Source organism: Balaenoptera musculus, chromosome 3 (assembly GCF_009873245.2).
Source record: "Balaenoptera musculus isolate JJ_BM4_2016_0621 chromosome 3, mBalMus1.pri.v3, whole genome shotgun sequence".
In the NCBI taxonomy this organism is placed as follows: Eukaryota; Metazoa; Chordata; class Mammalia; order Artiodactyla; family Balaenopteridae; genus Balaenoptera; species Balaenoptera musculus.
Window position 1 is genome coordinate 50,081,568 of NC_045787.1, and position 23,005 is coordinate 50,104,572.

Sequence of the window (23,005 nt, forward strand, 5' to 3'; positions counted from 1 at the left end):
AATACTTTTCAAAAACTCACCACGCACAAAGCAAGACACAGCTGCAGTTTTGATCATTCAATTAATTTATTAAACACCCACTAAGGTTTCTGACAGATTTCCATGTGCATAAGTTTACTTTTATTTGCTAATTAAGATGTTTCTACATTACATGAAATTATGTTAATACTTCAGGAGAAATTATAGAATTTATCAATAACAAGATAAGCACACCTATGTCAGTGAAGAACAATGAGAAGTTTATGTCACATTACCAGCATTTCACAAGTTTCTCACACTTCGAGGCAGTTATTTTTATAAGAGATGGTACTAGATAGGTAAATCTCGGGGGGTGGCCTTATGAACGAGAAGTGGCGTGTTCTTAAGTCTCTTAGAAATCAACCCATGCCTTTTTTAGGGGATTTGCTGAGCACACAATGTATTATTGCCTTTATAAAAACTAACATTCAATAACAAAATGTATCACTATGTATAATCTGCATGATAAATATTTTCTGCAAGGGATAACCATAACAAAAATCCTTCACTGATAAAGTTCCTAAGGAATTTCTAGAATGAAAGTTATAAAACAAACAAATTAGTTCTCTGGTCCCACCTAAGGCTACTGCAGTGGTATCACTTAGACATCTAGAAATAAAACTACAGTTTCTGCAAATTAAAATCATTTTAAAAGATTTTTATTCATAAATGTGATTTCTATTATAAGAACACAGACCTGGTCCTATAATGGAATTCAATAGGAAAAAAGAATTAATTTTAAGCTGGCTCTGCTGAACACATCTACCGTGTTGTACAAAGTTTCTGGAGTTGGAAGACTAGCCTTTCAAAATGTGCCAAATACAGCTTCTCTGGTCTGCTGGGGGAAAAGAAAGGAATGCCTTCCTTATGGCTCTCAGGCATGCAAAGCTCAGGGTTAGAAACTTTTGATCATTAGCCTGTCAAAATTTCTACTAAGAACTGGGGATTCCAGCGCTGTCCAGTAGAGGTTTCTGTGATGATGGAAATGTTCTTTCTATATCTGCACTGACTGGCATGGTAGCCACTAGCCACATGTGGCTACTCAGCACTTGAAATGTGGCTAGTGCAACTGAAGAGACACATTTTCATTTACTTAATCTAAATTTCAATAGCCACATGTGGCTACACTGACAGCACAGTTCCAGATCATTACTGCAACATCCTACTGCCAGTGTTGGATTTCACATTCAAAAAGAGCACAGTTTTGCCAATGTTTAAATATTAAAATTGCTCAGAGTGTGTGTGAAGTCTGAAAGTTGAAACATTTCCATTACAAAAATGACATTTTATGTGGTCATAAAAGCAAAGAATTTTCATCTATTTTTGTGAAAGCACATAAAGTGTGGGTACTTCTTGATCTTTTATCCAGCTTTGATAAAAAAAAAATCCCAGAAAATTGGCTATCTTGATACACAGATATTAATAATTATATTACTAATTAGATGTTGCCTCAGGTGAAAATCTAGGTTGAGAAAGTTAGTTAAGGCACTGGTAAGTCTACTTTTGTTGCTCAAGGGGAAGAGCAGAGGCCAGACAAGAAGCAGGAAACTTAGAGACTCAGGGCCAGCAAAATGCTCCTGGTTCCCCAGACTCTTCCCAACCTGTGGGACAGGCAAACTGGGGCTGGGCATGGCTGCATGCATCACGGGCTGTGCTCTACAAGAGGCAACCCAATTCTCTGGCGCTTTGCAAAATTTTAGAGGAGTTGGGAGGAGACAAGTGAGGTCTGAAGATCCTGGGCTTCGCAAGTGAAATTATCGTTGAGCTGGCGTAACAAACCCTACTGTTCTTGGATGCCAACTGCCCAGGAAAACTGAGTCTCAGCACTTAGTATCAGTTGGAATCTGCGGAGCACTCCCTGCCAAGCCAGGAAACCTGGGGGAGAGCGACAGGGCTATCTAGTAGACCAGCTGGTGTGTGTCACTGTGACTTTGAAGCAGTTGCACTTCATAATATTCATAATATGGATTTAAATATTAAAATAGTCAAATCAATATTAAAAATATTAAAAGAAGCCTTACCAAATTACGACAGTCTGCATTGAAAAATATATTTTAAATGATTTATATCAACTGAAAATACTAACAACACAATATATTCTGCCAGTCAAAAATAACCTAAAATAAAATTAAAAGCAAAACACATTTCAAATTATGTACATATGCATTTAATTCTGGGGATGGGTCTGATAAAGAATATAGCAGCTTTTTAGAAGACTGCAATTTTTAGAAATCAGAACTTAGAAAGAAAAGTGGGCCTAGAATAAGAGATCAGATAATAGAATATCAAAGATTCAAATTATTTTCTATGCAGGCTTTTAATTAGACTAATTTCATCCTTTAAAAACTGTGGGATTGGATTATGAAATGGATGAAACTAAACCTCAATAAAAGTCCTTTCTTTCCTTAAAACTCTCTAATGGCGTCTCTTGTTTACAGATAAAGTCCAAGCTCCCAAACATGGAACATAAAACCTCCTTCTCTTGTACCTAAGAACTTAGAATGGTGGTCTCAATTCTTACCACTCCTGCCCCACACAGGGCTTATAATTCTTGACACACACACCCCAGCTTTTTCTATTGTGAGCTTTGTTCACAGTACTCATTCTGTCAACTCCCACTCTCATCCTCAATCAAAATGCACTGCAGGCATTACTTTTTCTAAGTAGCCTCTTCTAACTTCTCCAGACTTTGTTAGGTACTCCTGTGTGTTTCTATAAACCCAATTACTGCACTTAATACCTAATGATGAGTTCTGCTGTTTCTCCTACCAACTAAACTGTGAATTCCTTTCAGGGAAGCAAATGTGTCTTATTTATCTCCGTATCCCTGGTATTTAACATAGTGTTTGCCATGCTAGGCACTCAGTAAATGTTTATTGAAGAAAGGACTCAATGGCATTTAACAAGACTATTATTGATAACTCTTCAATCTAGTTTAATTGAAGGTAACCTAGGCCTATGTAATTTTAGACAGAATGAGTCGTAAATACAGACACACACAGTTGTTTTATTCATTGATGTTTTAGCCTCAAAGAACCAAAGATGTAAACAGATATGTATTAAGTATGAAGAACTAGGGATCCCTCTGAGAGGTTTTAGCCAACAGAAGATATGGAGAAAAGAAATACGGAACTGCATGGGGCGTAGGTCCATCAGCCCAAAAGCAATAGTCTCAAAGTATTCAGATAATCAGGTTACAGATACAAATCTAAACATAAATTCTGTCTGCATCTAGTGAAAATAACATACACTGGGTGGTAAGGATATGAACCAAATACCAATTATCTGCTTAAAGAAGTAACATGTGTTTAACAGTTATATTAATAAATTCAACTTTTACCATTTACAGAATGCTACCTGCTTATCTGTAACAATTTATAAATGAATATAATAATTTATATTCTAAATGAAAATAATTTCTAAAATAATATTATTTGAAGTATTGATAATCATATATATTAAGGACTAGAAGGGATCTCAGAGATAATTTGGTACAATATTTTATAGATGAAAGACACCAAGGCCCAGAGAAGGTAAACGACTTTGTTGAAGGTCACACAGGTACCCAGAACGACTAGGACTTGTTTTTTTGGCCACCGTGCGGCATGCGGGATCTTAGTTCCCCGACCAGGGATTGAACCCCTGCCCCCTGCAATGGAAGCGCCGACAACTAGGACTTTTGGATTTTTACTACTAAGTTCAGTTTACCTTATGCTACATATTGCCTGAGAGGAAATGTCACTAATTTTCTCCTACAATATATTAGTGAGATTTGCATCTAATCCCAATAATAATAACAAGATCACTTCAGAAGAAAATTACTTTAGTAAAAATAAATGAATTTTATTCAGATGAGATCTTTCATAAACTATTCTCAGACTATGGGAAATTTACTCAAGAATAATTCCAAGAGTTTTTTCTGGGGAAAAAAATTACTGAACATTAAAATCTTTTAAGTTGCGAACTCTATTAGCTAATGAGGCCTGAATTTTATATAACTCTCCTGAGCCACTGATTGTCTCACCATTCAGATAACAAATCTGATGAGCCAACTTATTATCTCTTCAATTAACAGAAGTAAAACTTACAAATAACTGGATCAACTCTTGTGTCACTACAATTATCATTTTTAACCATGTTACACACTCAATAGGACGAGACCATATGTTTGCATGTAGCATTTTCTAATCACTTTTTAAAGTTTTTTTTTTTACTTATTTTTTTCATACTGATAACCAAAGGATTGTATTTTCATAAAATATAGTTTTCAAAAATACATAAACTACAGCAAAGGCAAAACAAACCCTTAAAAACCTAGTAGCTCTGTGTTTCTCTCCAAATAACTAAGCTATTTAAACAACAGGATTTCTTTTTAAGGAGGCCATAGGACTAAGTTAGGTTATGGAAAAGCTACAAGTGTGAGCACTTCCATGGCTGTAATGTTAGAAAAGGGATGTGGATGTAGCTTCCCTAGAATCTGCACAAGGTAAGCATATGCTAAGAGGAGTTATGAGGCTCTCCCAGTCTTACTGAGGTCATGCCGGATAGGAGTGCTGGGTGAAGGAAGAATCAGTACACCTTTCCAGCCTGTGAGGTTATGTGTACTTACCTGATTTCATCATAATGAATTCACCTGCAGCCATGTCTGTAGGCTACCAATTTGAAAATTTATAACTGCACCACAGTGAGGTACTTACAATCTTTGGTGCTGTACCATGATAACTAGTTGACTTTCGATGCTGCTACAATAATAAGTATTTAACTTATTGGACGTAAGGGATATCCAAGTATTCAGCAAAGTAAGTAACATTGATCATTGTGAAATTAAAAAAATGTAGAAACATTTATATCTACAACTATGTGTTTGAAAATGCTGACTCATATAAAATTTCCATTGTTATATAAAGGCTTTCATGATGTAACTCCCTGACTCTTAAATTTTAAAAAGTACAGAAAAAAATTCTTAATCCTAAATTTGTGTCACTGCTCCTGAGGTTTATGATTGAAGTCAAAGAGAGAAACACCCCAAACTAGTCATTTATGAAACCATAAATTCAGTGGAAACCTGCTTCAAAACTACAAATTATTTCAGACAAATATATATATATGTTCACATTTATAAAAAATTTCCACATTACTCATAGAAACAAGCGTCATAAAATTTACATACCGAATACAATAAAAATCAGTTCTAATGAAGATTTAGCTGTTATCCTCCTAAATAAAAAGTTCTGTGTTTGAGGTATCTCTTTAAGACATGCCAATATGGCATATTTGTAAAACAACCCAGGAGTCTTTCTTAAAAATCCTGCCCAACACAGCATCATCTCTACGAGACCTACAAGTAGGCTGAACTAGACTTGTCTTTTTAAGCAAGGAAGAAATATTTTGTTACAAAAACCAAGGAGGCAGGTACTAGGAACTCTGCATCTCAGAAAACAGTGAAATTTTGTTATAAATATTTTCATTATCATCTTCCTGCTGATGCCATTCATTTAAAAAGTTCTGGTCAAGACCAATAAAGCAGCTTCATCTCCTGTGACATCCAAAATAAGCCAAGATTTAAAAACAACCGTGAAGAATTCACTCTCTTTATACATTATCATAGGATATAAAGCTATGAAATTTTTCAGTGTCAAGCGCAAAGCATTATCCCCTACCTCACTTTAACACTGGAAGGTGGACACTTAATTCAGCAGTACTCATTAACTGCTACGTAGATTGCCTGTGTTGACTGTAGTAAAGCCATTTACAATCAACTTATGAAGTAATAACACTAGCCAGACACACACACAGAGGAATACCAAAAACGATGAGTTTTGTTGCACAAATATCCATACTTGGGGCATGGCTATCAAGTAATAAGACTGATTCAATACTCTATAATCATAGTACATTAAAATACTGCCAGACAGTAATGGCCCCATATATGAAAAAATGTCTATATGGAAAAGGCTGTGATTTATTGCAAAGCATAATTATATAGCAAATTTCAAGGAAAGTCTAATAATTTTCAAAACCAAATTTTTTAATTTAATGGTTCAGGCCAAAGTCTCAGTTACTTTTTGGAGATTTCAGAACTATTAGGGGCAGAAGAATGCTTTTCCTTTTTTCTCTTCTTTTTGTCCTTTTTGTGATGCTTCCCCTTTTTTGACTTACTCTTTTTCTCTTTTTTCTTTTCTTTCTTCTGATATTTTTGTTTCTTTTGTTTTGAAGTGTCCTCTTCAGTGGAACTGGATGAATAAGACCTATGAGTAATAATGCATGCTGACTGATAATTGTATTTATGTTTGATGGGTACATTTAAATGGAATTTGAACTGCCTTAAATCCTTCTTGGAACAAGGTGGGAGTATAAATATAAAGGAATTCAAACAAAATGTGCTTTATATATTTGTATTCTCTTAAAATACTGTATTCAGAGTTTTTGCCACTTAGCCAGAAAAACTAACAAAACAAATGTCTCTATTCTGCTCAGTTCTAGTTATGAGTTTTAAATTCAGTAAGGATGAAATAATTTTTCTGTGATTTTCAGTTTTTCATCCTGTGTACCCTTCAAAATCTTTCTTATAAGGCAAAGAAAATGGCATTTACCAACCCTCACTATATACACAATTCACTTGTGTATATAATAACTTGTTCACATATTCTCTTAAAAGAGCCACAAAGGATACAATTATATAAAAAGGGCTACAGTTGTACCTCCGTATAAATGAATGAAAGCTGAAAATTAGCAAAATAAAAGCACTTTTGTTTTATTTTATTTTTCAAGTTAAAGTACTTGATTCTTTTACAAGCAGAGTGATACAGATGAACACTTGCATTCTGAAATAATTTTCACTAGTTACAGAAAGAATGCTTTTAAATGCATACTCTATATAAATGAATGAGAATAACTTATCATTATACTTTATTTTTCTTATATTACTCGAATACTAAATTGGGAAAATAAACTGTAGAATTCTTTCCTCTAATGAAAAATAACAAAAAATGAACAAAAAAACCCATCTCTCTTAAGAGATGTATAAAAAGATGTGCAACAATATCCAAACCCCAAATATGTGTGACAAAACAGAAACTGAGTTAATTTAAAATCTAAAAGGCATCCCAGAGATAGCTGAGTGATCTAAACATTAGAAGTTAAAACCCAAACTAAGAAAACCTAAGAGACATACAGTAGAAGGCAAAGTAAACACATGAGACTACAAGGTTGTGTCTGTAGAGTGACTCACTGTGTGAATTCCTTGACTGCCTTCGTTGATCAGGGACTCTCAGCCTCCCCCGTTTCTGTAACATTGTGTTCCTTCCTCTTCCTTGCCCACCTTCTCAGACTCTGGCCATCTCCTGAGCTTATTTTCTCATGTATTCTCTTAGCACTCTCTTCAACTCTTTTTCTCAACTCTTGCCTGCTTTCCTGTTTAAAGACCTGCTTGACCCCTACATTCTAACCAGCACTGCTTCTCTGCCTGCACTTTTTAATTTGGCTTTCTGGACCTGGGTTCTCTTTAAGGCAGAATGTTACACTTTGGCAGAGCAACCACATCAGGGGGCGCTACCTTTGCTAAGTGTACTTAGAAAAGTTCTTTTAATTTCAGGCCCTGTCTGAGGTGGGTGAGGCCCAAGGTAGAGAGGCTTGAGTAAATAATACGTTACTCTAAAACGAGTACATGAAAATTTGGAAGAAAACAGAAAATCTCACTTCTCCTGTAAGCGATCCACATGCCGTGCTAATGCAAATGATTAAACAATACACTCATCAGACTATAAGATACACTGAGCTCTACCTTCTTGTGTTAGTTCTTAAACATTATTAACTCCCAACACCTGAAAGTGAGTTAACTTTTCCAATTTATAAAGTAGCTGAGGGTGTTAGAATGTATGTATTACATGCTCTATAAAAACTACAAAGTGACAACACCTGATGTGCAGAACCTACTGTCAGAGAACTAAGGTCCAAGCTAGATATGACTACCTGCTAAATGCCCTAAAAAGTGTCTATATGTACATGTTTATTCTAGTGTAAATGAAAGTGCACTCATGAACCAAGGAAGAAGTTGCCTCTTAAGTCTTTTGATCAATTTCTTTAACCAGTTGTTGTTAAAAGAGTTGATAGTAAAAATTCATAGGTGGCTGATGAGAATTCTGAAAGATCTGAAGGTATTTTTAGCATGACAAATGAGTACATAAATCCTATTAATAAATTAATTTATTAGCCATGGCAATAATATTTTGAGAATACAAATATTTAAGCTCCAACTTCATACATATGAGGACAAAATATATATGTGAAGAATTTAGACATATGTCCAATTAAAAACTTAACTGATGTTCTAAAACTTAAAAATTCTAGAATACAAATAGAATACATAAAAGAAGTGGATGGGGCTGTTATTTATTTATACCTTGATTTGCTCCAAAAAAGAAAATTTAAGGTGGCTGAGTGCTGACTTTATTTTTGATTCCTGACATGAAGGATTTTGTTATTTTACTGAAACAACTGAACATCTAACTCTCATTAAGATAATATTAAATTAACTGGACTATAACATGAAAAATAAAATTTTATAATCCATCTAGATCCACAGTCTTGCCTTTTAAAAAAAAAATGTTAAAAAAATACCTTTTCCTTTTTTTTTTCAACTTGATTTTCTCTTTGCTTTTTGCTTTTTTCTTCTCCTCTTCTTCATTTATTCCTGTGTGTTGAGGGGAAAGAATCAGGTCACCATCAGTTTATATACTAATATGGTATGTATACATTTTTCGAGTTTGGTTGTTGGTTGGTGAATTTCACTGGTTAGGATACTGCACTTTTTTTGTAACAATGTCCCCTTGATTATTTTTACTCATTAAAAACATTATAAAAGTACTATATGCTTTTAATACAGATTTCAAATCTACTAAGTACATTAAGTAAAAAATTCAAATATTTCATTTCTAATTCCTAAAGCAAATCAATGTCAACAGTTTGGTGGGTACTATTCCAGGCCTTAAGAAATGAAACAATACAATCATGTATAATTTAAAAAATCTTCTTTTTCAAGCAAAATTAGGATCATGAAATCCTAGGGTCATGGGACAATAACCACATCTAATATTTATGTCGTTGGTATCTTGGAAGGAGAGAATACATACTATTCTCTATCTTATTTTTTAAATACACAATTTGGTATGTATTCTTCTAGGCTTTCTCTATACATAACCAAATACACACAAACATTCACTTATACAAACATAATTACATGTAAGTCCCAAGTTTTTATTTCATTTGAAAAATGGATTGTGGCATATAATATATAATATTTTCCAACTTATTTCTTTCACTTAACACTTTTTTTGATATTCTTTTATTCTAACACCATTTGCTGAAAAGACTATTCTTTCTATACAGAACTGCCTTTTCACCTCTGTCAAAAATCAATTGAACTTCTGCTTCTAGGAAGATGAAGTAGATGTACTTTTCCTATTCCTCCCATTAAATATAACTACAAACCCCAGACATTACAAAAACAAGCATAAGAAGACTGTAAAAGGTGGAAAGACAGACACTACCTAGGGATCTTGAAATCCAGAAAACGACACACTGCTGAGTTCCCTGAAATTTCTTTTTGCTTTATATAGCCCAGGCTTACAGCTGAAGAAGCCGGCAACCTGGCAATATCAACAGGTGCAGGCAAAAATACCCCAACAATAGCCTGCTCTCTCTAGCCAAAGGACCAAGAAAGGGACAGCCTAGTAACAGGAAACTTTTAGATAATAACTGCCATTTCCAGCCAAACACCACAGAAAAAAATGGGGCACCACCCCCACCCATGGTACCAAAGGCTGAGTGAAGAACATAGACTTCCCCCTGTGAGTCTGTGATGAGATATCTCAATCCCCCTGCCTGAGAAGTCTAAGTGGTGAGCCAAACTTTCATCCCCACTGACCAGTAATAAGACCTCCATTAACAGTGTCAGTGGAGACCACGCAAAGAGCCTGGACTTCAACCCCACCCAGCAGTAATGAGGCACTCCTCCCCTCCACACTTAAGTATTGTCAGAAGAGACCTAATGAAAGTCAGTGCTTTCACTGTCACCCAGTGGTAACAAGACTACCCTCACCACGGTGTCAGGGGGCACTACACAGGGAGTTGAAATTCCGACCTTCACCCAGCAGTAACAAGAAGTTGTGTCCACCTTAGGTTTTGGTGGAGGCTGAGTGGTGAAACTGAACTTTCATTTTCATCTGGCAGTAACAAGTTGGCATCCTCAATTTTCCTTCTGGAGTGGTACCAGAGAAAAACAGATAAAACAAAAGGTTTAAAGAAAAGCCAGAGTTTTATATATGTCCAAATTTCAACTGAAAAGAAATCATCAAATCAAGAACCAGAAAGACCTCTAATTGAATACAAAATTAAACAATAGATGACAACACCACAATGACAGAAATATTAGAATTACCTGAAAAAGATTTCAATGCAGCCATCATAAAAATGCTTCAATGGGCAACTATGAACATGCTTGAAACAAATGAAAAAATAGAAATCCCCAAAGAAATAAAAAATCCAAAGAAGAGGGCTTCCCTGGTGGCTCAGTGGTTAAGAATCCGCCTGCCAATGCAGGGGACACGGGTTTGATCCCTGGTCCGGGAAGATCCCACATGCCGCGGAGCAACTAAGCCCGTGTGCCACAACTACTAAGCCTGTGCTCTAGAGCCCGCGTGTCACAACTACTGAAGCCCACACACCTAGAGCCCATGCTCCACAACAAGAGAAGCCATGACAATGAGAAGCCCGTGCACTGCAACAAAGAGTAGCCCCTGCTCGTCGCAACTAGAGAAAGTCCACACACAGCAACAAAGACCCAACACAGCCAAAAATAAAAACAAATAATTTAATTAATTTTAAAAAAATCCAAGAAGAAACAAATAGAAATTTTAGAACTAAAAATACAATAAACTGAAATAAGAAACTCAGTGGAAGGGCTCAAGAGCAGAATGGAAACACAGAGGAAATAATCACTGAACTGGAAGACAAAACAATATAAATCACCCTATCTGAATGACAGAGAGAAAAAAGACTTAAAAAGAACAGAGCTTCAGAAACCTGTGGTATAACAGCAAAAGAGCTAATATTTATGTCATTAGAGTCCTGCAAAGCAAAGATAAAGAAGGCTAAAAAAAAAAGGTGCTTGAAGAAATAATTGCTGAAAACTTCCTGAATTTGGTAAGAGACACAGACCTACAAATTCAAAATAAACTCAAAGAAATTCATATCAAGACACATCATAATTAAGCTTCTGAAAACTAATGACAAAGAAAAAATATTGAAAGCAGTCAGAGAAAAATGATATGTTACTTATACAAGCAAAACAATTAGAATGAAAGCAGATTTCTTATCAGAAAAGATGGAAGCCAGAAAGAAGTGGAATCCTGGAATCCTCTACCCAGTGAAAATATTCTTCAAAAATGAAAAGACAGATGGCTTCACAGGCGAATTCTATCAAACATTTAGAGAACAGCTAACACCTATCCTTCTCAAACTCTTCCAAAATATAGCTGAGGGAGGAATACTCCCAAACTCATGCTAGGAGGCCACCATCACCCTGATAACAAAACCAGACAAAGATGTCACAAAGAAAGAAAACTACAGGCCAATAACACTGATGAACAGAGATGCAAAAATCCTCAACAAAATACTAGCAAACAGAATCCAACAGCACATTAAAAGGATCATACACCATGATCAAGTGGGGTTTACCCCAGGAATGCAAGGATTCTTCAATATACGTAAATCAATCAATGTGATACACCATATTAACAAACTGAAGGAGAAAAACCATATGATCATCTCAACAGATGCAGAAAAAGCTTTTGACAAAATTCAACACCCATTTATGATAAAAACCCTCCAGAATGTAGGCATAGAGGGAACTTACCTCAACATAATAAAGGCCATATATGACAAACCCACAGCCAACATCATCCTCAATGGTGAAAAACTGAAACCATTTCCACTAAGATCAGGAACAAGACAAGGTTGCCCACTCTCACCACTATCATTCAACATAGTTTTGGAAGTTTTAGCCACAGCAATCAGGGAAGAAAAAGAAATAAAAGGAATCCAAATTGGAAAAGAAGAAGTAAAGCTGTCACTGTTTGCAGATGACATGATACTATACATAGAGAATCCTAAAGATGCTACCAGAAAACTACTAGAGCTAATCAATGAATTTGGTAAAGTAGCAGGATACAAAATTAATGCACAGAAATCTCTTGTACTCCTATATGCTAATGATGATCTATACACTAATGATGATCATCACTAAGTGATGATCTGAAAGTGAAATTAAGAAAACACTCCCCTTTACCATTGCAACAAAAAGAATAAAATATCTAGGAATAAACCTACCTAAGGAGACAAAAGACCTGTATGCAGAAAATTATAAGACACTGATGAAAGAAATTAAAGATGATACAAATAGATGGAGAGATATACCATGTTCTTGGATTGGAAGAATCAACATGGTAAAAATGACTATACTACCCAAAGCAATCTACAGATTCAATGCAATCCCTATCAAACTACCACTGGCATTTTTCACAGAACTAAAGCAAAAAATCTCACAATTTGTATGCAAACACAAAAGACCCTGAATAGCCAAAGCAATCTTGAGAAAGAAAAATGGAGCTGGAGGAATCGGGCTCCCTGACTTCAGACTATACTACAAAGCTACAGTAATCAAGACAGTATGGTACTGGCACAAAAACAGAAATATAGATCAATGGAACAGGATAGAAAGCCCAGAGATAAACCCACGCACATATGGTCACCTTATCTTTGATAAAGGAGGCAAGAATATACAGTGGAGAAAAGACAGCCTCTTCAATAAGTGGTGCTGGGAAAACTGGAGAGCTACATGTAAAAAGAATGAAATTAGAACACTCCCTAACACCATACACAAAAATAAACTCAAAATGGATTAAAGACTTAAATGTAAGGCCAGACACTATTAAACTCTTAGAGGAAAACATAAGCAGAACACTCCATGACATAAATCACAGCAAGATCCTTTTTGACACACCTCCTAGAGAAATGGAAATAAAAAGAAAAATAAACAAATGGGACCTAATGAAACTTAAAAGCTTTTGCACAGCAAAGGAAACCATAAACAAGACCAAAAGACAACCCTCAGAATGGGAGAAAATATTTGCAAATGAAGCAACTGACAAAGGATTAATCTCCAAAATTTACAAGTAGCTCATGCAGCTCAGTATCAAAAAAACAAACAACCCAATCCAAAAATGGGCAGAAGACCTAAATAGATATTTCTCCAAAGAAGACATACAGATTGCCAACAAACGTATGAAAGAATGCTCAACATCATTAATCATTAGAGAAATGCAAATCAAAACTACAATGAGGTATCATCTCACACCAGTCAGAATGGCCATCATCAAAAAATCTACAAACAATGCTGGAGAGGGTGTGGAGAAAAGGGAACCCTCTTGCCCTGTTGGTGGGAATGTAAATTGATACAGCCACTATGGAGAACAGTATGGCGGTTCCTTAAAAAACTAAAAATAGAACCATCATACTACCCAGCAGTATCCCACTACTGGGCATATACCCTGAGAAAACCATATTTCAAAAAGAGTCATGTACCACAATGTTCATTGCAGCTCTATTTACAATAGCCAGGACATGGAAGCAACCTAAGTGTCCATCAACAGATGAATGGCTAAACAAGATGTGGCACATATATTCAATGGAATATTACTCAGCCATATAAAGAAACGAAATGGAGTTATTTGTAGTGAGGTGGATGGACCGAGAGTCTGTCATACAGAGTGAAGTAAGTCAGAAAGAGAAAAACAAATACCGTATGCTAACACATATATATGGAATCTAAAAAAAAAGAAAATGGTCATGAAGAACCTAGGGGCAAGACGGGAATAAAGACGCAGACCTACTAGAGAATGGACTTGAGGATATGGGGAGGGGGAAGTGTAAGCTGGGACAAAGTGAGAGAGTGTCATGGACATATATACACTACCAAATGTAAAATAGATAGCTAGTGGGAAGCAGCCGCATAGCACAGGGAGATCAGCTTGGTGTTTTGTGACCACCTAGAGGGGTGGGATAGGGAGGGTGGGAGGGAGGGAGACGCAAGAGAGAAGAGATATGGGGATATACGTATATGTATAACTGATTCACTTTGTTATAAAGCAGAAACTAACACACCATTATAAAGCAATTATACTCCAATAAAGATGTTACAAAAAAATGAAAAGAAATCAAGATCTTCTCAGATAAAGGAAAACTAAAAGAATCTGTCACCAGCAGACATTCCCCAAAAGAATGGCTACAGGAAGTTATCTAATGGAAAGGAAATGCTGTAACATCAAGAAGAAAGAACACAGTAAGCAAAAATATGGGTGCAACAGGCTTTCCTTCTTGTGAATTTCTAAATTATGTTTGAGGGTGGAAGCAAGAAGTATAACAGTGTCTGATGTGGTTCTATGTGTATGTAGAGAACATACTGAGGATGACTATAAATGGGAGAGGGTAAAGGTACATAAAGAGAGGTTAGATTTCTACATTTCACTTGAACTAGTAAAATGACAACACCAGTAGATTATGATAAATTATGTATACATAATGTAATACCTAGAGTAACCATTGAAAATGTTATACTGAACACTACAGAAAAAATTTTAAACATTATGGATATATTCAAAGACACTATAGATAAATCAAAATGGAACTGCACAAGTGTTCAAGTGACACTATAGTGAAATCAAAGCACTATAGACAATCCTAAAAAAATACTTCATGGGAACCCACAGAAAGGTAGGGGAAAAAAAAGAACAGAGAAATAAAAAACAGAATAATCAGAAAACAAAAATAAAATGGCAGACTTAAGCCCTAACATATAATTATATTAAACTTCAAAAGAATACCAATGAAATTGGCAGAGTGGATTGAGAAATATGACTCATCTACATCCTGTCTATAAGGCTCTCACCTCAAATATAATGATATAGGCACACTGAAAGCAAAAGGACAGAAATGAAGATGTAACACAAACATCAAAGGAAAGGTAGAATGGCTATATTAATATCAGATAAAACATACTTTAGAACAAAGAAAATAACCAGTGAGAGAGACAGACATTATATAACAATAAAGGTTTCAACCCACTAACAAGACATAGCAATCCTAAGTGTGTATGCACCAAACAACAGAGCTGAAAAATACATGAAGCAAAAACGATAGACCTGAAGGAAGAAACAGACAAATCCATGACAGTTGGAGACTTCAACATCCTTCTCTCAGCAACTGACAGAAACTACACATAAAGTTAGCAAGGATATAGAAGAACTCAACAACACCATAAATTAACAGAATCTAAATAACATTTAAAAAACACTCCACCTAACAAGAGTAGAATACACTTTTTTTTTTCAAGTGCCTAAAGAACATCATCCAAAATAGAATATATCATGGACCATAAAGCAAACTTCAATAAACTTAAAGGAACTGAAATCATACAGTGTATGTTTCTGTCCACAATGGAATCAACTGAGAAATCAGTAACAGAAAGATAAAATGCCAAACAAAACAACACACTTTTAAATAATCCACTGGGCAAAGAGGAAGTCTTAAGGAAAATTTAAAAACATACAATAAGCTGAATAAAAATAAAATACAATATGTCAAATTTTGTGCAACACAGCTAAAGCAGTGCTGAAAGGGAAATTTATCGCACTAAATACTTACAATAAAAAAGAGGTAAAGTCTTAAATTAATAATATAAACTTCTATCTCAAGAACCTGGGCGGGGGGAGCTAAATAAACCCAAAAAGTAGAAGGAAAAAAATAAGAACAAGAATTAATGAAATTGAAAACAGAAGAAAAAATTAAACAAAGAACTGGATCAATAAAATACCAGAGATCTCTAGTAAGACTGTGAAAGAAAAAAGAGAAGACACAAGTTACTAATATCAGCAATAAAATGGGGATATCACTACAGACCCTGCAGAAATCAAAAGGGTAAGTGAATACTATGAGCAACTCTACAAACATAAATTTAACAACTTAGACAATATGGACCCCTTTCTCAAAAAACACAAATTGCCACACCTCATCTAATATGATGCAAATAATTTCAATAACCTTATAACTATTAAGACAATTGAATCTGTAATTTAAAAGCTCCTGAAAGGCAAATTTCCAGGCCCAGATGATTACACTGAAAATTTCTACTAAACATTTAAAGAAGAATTAAGACAAATTTTACATAATATTATCCAACAAATAGAAGAGAAGGAAACTCTTCTCAGTATTCTATGATGCTAATGTTACTCTGATACCAAAATCAGACTAAAATAGTACAAAATTAGAAAACCACAGACTAATATCTCTCATGAACATAGATGCAAATAATCATTAACAGAATATTAGCAAATAGAATTCAGCATTTAATATTTTTAAAAAGTTATACATTGTGACCAAGTGTGATTTATTCAAGGGATGCAAGGCTGGTTGAATATTCAAAAATCAATTAATGTAATCCACTGTATTAAGAAGCTAAAGAAGAAAAATTGTAGGATCATATCAACTGATGGAGAAAATGCATTTGGCAAAATCTGACACCCATTCATGATAAAAACTCTTTAAAAATAGGAATAGAGGGAAACTTCTTCAACTTGATAAAGAGCAGCTACCAAAAAACCTTACAGCTAACCATTAAGGTCTGTATGGTTTTGTCCCCTATGACTGGAATCCAGGTAAGAATTCATCTCTCACTGCTCTTTTTCAACATAGTGCTATAAGTTCTAGCCATAGCAATAAATCAAGAAAGGAAAACAAAAGGTTTACAGATCAAAATGGAAGGAATAAAACTGTTCCTATTTGCAGATGACATGATGGTTTACATAGAAAATTCCAAAGAATCTACCAAAAACTCCTAGAACTAATCAGTGAGTTTAGCAAAGATAAAAGATAAACATAAAGTCATTTGTATTTCTATATACTTGTAATGAACATGCAGACAACGAAATAAAAAAAAAACATTTACAATTTTTCCAAAAAAAAATTATAGGTATAATCCTAAAACTACACAATGCTGAGAAAAGAAATCAAAGATTTAAATAAACAGAGAGACATATTGCATTCATGGGTTGGAATACTCAACACAGTAAAGGTGTCAATTCTCCCCAAATTGATAAACATGTTTAAGGCAATGTCTATCAAAATCCCAGCAAGATTCTTTGTAGATATAAACATTATTCTAAAATTTATATGGAAGGGAAAAGAAACTAGAATAGTAGAAACAATTTTGAAAAAGAAGAATAAAGTAGAAAAAATCAGTCCCTCCAACTTTGAGACTTATTATATAGCTATATTAATCAAGACTGGGTGGCGGGATAGATACATAGATCAATAGAACATTATAGACAGCCCAGAAACAAACCCACACAAATAGGACCAACTTATTTTTGGCAAGAGCACAAAAGCAATTCAATGGAAGAAAGATAGCCTTTCAACAAACAGTGCTGGAACAATTGGTCGTTCTTAAGCAAAATACTAAGTGCTCTAAGTTTCACATTTTATACAATAATCAAATCAAATGGATGATGGACCTAATGTAAAATATAAAACTATAAAAACTTTAGAAAAAAGTAAAGGAGACCAAGAGACAGGCAAAGAGTTACACTTGAAACCAAAGCACAATCTATAAGAGGAAAAATTAATAAATTGGGCTTTATCAAAATTAAAAATTATTGTTCTGTGAAACACCTATTAAGAGGATGAAAAGAAAAGCTACATATTGGGATAAATATTTGCAAACCAGGCATCTAAAAAAGGACTAGTATCTAGAATATGTAAAGAACTCAACATTCAACACTATGAAATAATGTTTAACATTATTAGCTGTTGGGGAAATATAAATTAAAACTACATTGAGATGTAATTGTACATCATCAAAAAGCTAAGATTTTTAAAAAGCGACAAAATCAAATGCTGGTGAGGATGCAGAGAAATGGGGTCACTCATACATTTTTTGGTAGGGATGTAAAATAGTATAGCCACTCTGGAAAACAGTTTGGCAGTTTGTTAAGAAACTAAACATGAAACTACCATAAAACCCAGCAATTGTACTCTTGGATAATTATCTCATAGAAATAAAGATTTATGTTTACCCAAATCCTGTTGATAGCAGCTTTATTTGTAATAGCCCCAAACTGGAAACAACTCAGATGTCCTTAAATGGGTGAATGCTTAAACTGTGGTATCCATGTCATAGACTACTATTCAACAATAAAAAGGAACAAACTATTTATAAATATACCAACCTGAGTGAATCTCCAGAGAATTATAGCTAGTGAAAAAAATCCAATCTGGAAAAGTATGGTTTCATTTATAAAACATTTTTGAAATTACAGTATTAGAGAAATAGCAATATTTTGGTTGCCAGAGATTAAGTAAGGACAAGAGGAAAGGTATGGCTATAGAAGGGCAATATGAGTGATCCTTGTAGTGTTAGAAATATTGTGTACATTGATTGTATCAAAGTCAATGTCCTGGCTGTGATACTGTAATACAATTTTGGAAGATGAGGGAAACTGGGTAAAGGGTACAAGGAATTCTCTGTATTATTTCTTACAGCTGCATATGAATCTACAATTATCTCAAAATAAAAAGTTAAAAAAAAATGAATTGGCCATATATGTATGGTGTTATTCACTTACACTAAACAACTTTTACATCAATACCACATTGTTAGGATTACTTGTAGCTTTACAGAAAGTTCTGAAAGTAGGCTGTGTTAATCTTACCAACTTTAGTTCTTTTTCAAAGTATTTTGGCTATTCTAGGTTCTTTACATTTCCACGAGAACTTTAGAATTGACTTGTCAGTGTCTAAAACACCCTGCCTGAATTTGATTGTGATTAGTTTGAATCTATAAATCAAGTTGGAGAGAACTGACATTTTAATTAATTAATTTTTTAAATTTAATTTTTATTTTATATTGATTTACAATGTTGTGTTAGTTTCAGGTGTACAGCAAAGTGATTCAGTTATACATATACATATAGCCATTCTTTTTCAGATTCTTTTCCCATATAGGTTATTACAGAATACTGAGTAGAGTTCCCTGTGCTATACAGTAGGTCCTTGTTGATTATTTATTTTAATATATAGTAGTGTGCATTTGTTAGTCCCAAACTCCTTATTTATCTCCCACCCACCTTTTCCCTTTGGTAACCATAAGTATGTTTTCCAAGTCTGTGAGTCTGTTTCTGTTTTGTAAATAAGTTCACCTGTATCATCTTTTTAGATTCCACATATAACTGATATATTTGTCTTTGTCTAACTTATTTCACTTAGTATGATAATCTCTAGGTCCATCCATGTTGCTGCAAATGGCATTATTTCATTCTTTTTTATGACAGAGTAACATTCCATTGTATATATGTACCACATCTTCTTTATCCATTCCGCTGTCAATGGACATTTAGGCTGTTTCCATGTCTCGGCTATTGTAAATAGTGCTGCAGTGAACACTGGGGTGCATGTATCTTTTCAAATTATATTTTTTTCTGGATATATGCCCAGGAGTGGGACTGCTGGATCATGTGGTAGCTCTAGTTTTAGTTTTTTAAGGAACCTCCATACTATTCTCCATAGTGGCTGTACCAATTTACATTCCCACCAACAGTGTAGGAGCGTTCCCTTTTCTCCACACCCTCTCCAGCATTTATTGTTTGTAGACTTTTTGATGATGGCCATTCTGACTAGTGTGAGGTGATACCTCATTGTAGTTTTGATTTGCATTTCTCTAAAAATTAGTGATGTTGAGCATCTTTTCATGTGCCTGTTGGCCACCTGTATGACTTCTTTGGAGAAATGTCTATTTAGATCTTCTGACCATTTTTTGACTGGGTTGTTTTTTTTGATATTGAGCTGCATGAGCTGTTAGTATATTTTGGAGAGTAATCCTTTGTTAGTTGCTTTGTTTGCAAATATTTTCTCCCATTCTGTGTGTTGATTGTCATTTTGTTTATGGTTTCCTTTGCTGTGCAAAAGCATTTAAGTTTAGTTAGGTCCCACTTGTTTATGTTTGTTTTTATTTTCATTACTCTAGGAGGCAGATTCAGAAGGATACTGCTACAATTTATGTCAAAGAGTGAGAACTAACTTTTAAAAAGATTGAATCTTCTAGTCCATGAATATGGTATATCTCTAGATTTATTCATTTCTTTAATATCCCTCATCAATGTTTTATATGTTTCAGTCTTGCACATCTTTTGTCAGATTTATCCCTAAGTATTTCATACTTTTAATGTTATTATAATAGGTATTTTTAAAATTTCAATTTCTGATTGTTCACTGCCAGCATACAGAAATACATTGATTTTTTGCCCATTGATTGATCTTGCATCCTACAACTTGGCTAAACGTAGTTATTAGTTCTAGAACTTTTCTTCTAGGCTTTCTATGTAGACGATCAAGTCATCTGCAAATAAAGACAGCTTTTACTCTTCCTTTTCTAATCTGGATGACTTTAATTTCTTTTTCTTGCCTTATTACATGACTAGAATCCCCACTACAATGTTGAAAATAAGTGGTAGGAATGGACATCTTTGATTTGTTCCTTATGTTATGGAAACATTCAGTCTTTTACCATTAAGTATAGTGTAATCTTTCTGTTTTTTATGAACATCCCTTATCAGGCTGATGAAGTTTCCTTCTTTTCCTAGTGTGCTGAAAATTTTTATAAGAAATGGAAGATGGACTTCCTCAAATAATTTTTCTTAGAATATTGGTTTTCTTAAAATACTACAGATTTTCTTCTTTGGTCTGTTAAAAATAGCAAATTACAATGACTTTTGAATGTAAAACAAATACTGTATTCCTACAATAAACTCCACTTGGTCATAATATATTATCCTTTTTATATATTGTTGGATTTGACTTACTAACATTTTTTTAATTGCTTAGAATTGCTTAAAATTCTCTTTTGAGAGTCTCTGCTTTCCTTGTAATGTCTTTATCTGTTTTTTTTTTTAATTTAAAAATTAAAAAAAAATTTGACTGAGTTGGGTCTTCGTTGCTGTGCGTGGGCTTTCTCTGGTTGCGGCGAGTGGGGGCTACTCTTCGCTGCGGTGCACGGGCTTCTCATTGCAGTGGCTTCTCTTGTTGCAGAGCACAGGCTCTAGGCACGTGGGCTTCAGTAGTTGTGGCATGTGGGCTCAGTAGTTGTGGTGCACGGGCTTAGCTGCTCCGCGGCATGTGGGATCTTCCCCGGGCAGGGCTCGAACCCATGTCCCTGCATTGGCAGGCGGATTCTTAACCACTGTGCCACCAGGGAAGCCCCTCTTTATCTGGTTTTGTTATTAGGGTAATGCTGGTCTTATAAGTTGAGTTGGAAAGTATCCCCTCTTTAATTTTTTAAAGATTTTATGTAGCAGTGGTATTACTTCTCCTTTAAATGTTTGGCAGAATTCATGAGAAGCCATTCAGCCACGGCATTTTCTTTGCTGAAAGTTTTAAAACATTTAACTTCTGTAATAGATGCAGACCACTCAGTTTACCTATTTCTTCTTGAAAGAGTTTTGGTAGTTTGTATCTTTCAAGTAATTTGTCCAGTTTATCTAAGTTGTCCAATTTATTGGCATAAGATTATTCATAATATTCTATTTTAGCATCTGTGTAATCTGTAGTGTTGTTACTTCGTTCATTTTTGATACTGGTAATTTATGACTTTTTTTTTTAAACCCTATCAGTTTGGATAGTGAATTTTCAATTTTATAGATCTTCTCAAAGAACCAGCTCTTGATTTCACTGATTTTTCTCTATTGTTTCTCTATTTTCCATTTCACCTCTGATCTTTATTATGTCCTTTCTTCTGCTTACTTCAGGTTTCATTTGCTCTTCTTTTTCGAGTTTAAGGTAGAAGTTGAAGTCATAAATTTGAGATATTTCTTCTCTTCTAATACAGGCATGGAGTGCCGTAAATTTGCCTCTAAGTGCTGCTTTCGGGACATCTCATAAATGTTATGTTGTATTTTTATTTCATACAGTTGAAAAATACTTTCTAATTTCCTTTGGCTCTTTTTTTTTCCTTTGACCCAATGGGACATTTAGAAGTGTGTTAGGCTACAATTACTTGGAAATTTTCCAAGAAGCTACCTGTTATCGATTTCTAATTTAATTTCCTTGTGGCTAGAGAAGATACTTTGCATGACTTGAACACTCAAATTTATTGAGATTTTTTTTATAGCACAGAATAAGGTCTATCTTGGTAGATGTTCTGTGTGCACTGAGAAAAAAAAACCTGTGTATTCTGCTGTTGTTGAGTGAGGTGTTCTATAAATGTTAAATAGGACAAGTTGGTTGACAGTGTCATTCAGGTATACTTTATCCTTTCTGATTTACTGCCTACTTGTTCCAACAATTACTGAATTGTAATGAAATCTCCGACTATAAATGTAGATTTCTTTTATCCACAAGGATTTTCCCTGGTAGTTCTATCAGAGTTTGCTTCATATATTTCAAATTTTGTTACTAGGTATAGAATACTAGTGTTGGTATTCTATGTTCTCTTGACAGACCCTTTCATCATTATGAAAGAAAAAAAAAACCTTCTTTATCCCTTGTAATATTCTTAGTTTTGAAATCTACTTGATTTGATCTTAAAATACTCACTTTCGCTTTCTCTTGAAGAGCTGTCTTTTTTTGCTGTTGTTGTTTTATAGCTACCATACGTTTAGAAGAACTAATGTTAGTATGTTAAAAAAAAAAGTTATGAGAAATTAAACAAATAAAACGAGCTCTGGGAATAATTTCCTCTTCCATTTAGGAATGAGGGATAAAGAATCCACTGACTAGATTATATAGAGAAATTAGCTCTAGAGTTCAGGAATTTTTTTCCTGGTCATTTACCCTAGGAACTAGCAGTAGTGATAATAAGAGGATATGAGAATTCAAGCACTGAAGA

General features: G+C 34.5%; 1 protein-coding gene across 2 annotated transcripts in view; it reads right to left on the bottom strand.

Moving 5' to 3' along the window:
• Positions 1-80: 80 nt before the first annotated feature.
• SREK1IP1 (SREK1 interacting protein 1) overlaps positions 81-23,005 on the bottom strand; it is a 65,982-nt gene continuing 43,057 nt past the window's right edge. Inside the window, exons 4-5 of one of the 2 annotated variants that reach the window (XM_036846976.1) lie at positions 8,638-8,710; positions 81-6,266 (exon numbers count right to left, since the gene is read on the bottom strand). In XM_036846976.1, coding sequence (XP_036702871.1) covers positions 6,077-6,266; positions 8,638-8,710 — 263 coding nt within the window. In that variant the 3' untranslated portion in view covers positions 81-6,076. The remainder of the gene's footprint in view (positions 6,267-8,637; positions 8,711-23,005) is intronic. The other variant, XM_036846977.1, reaches the window with a different exon arrangement.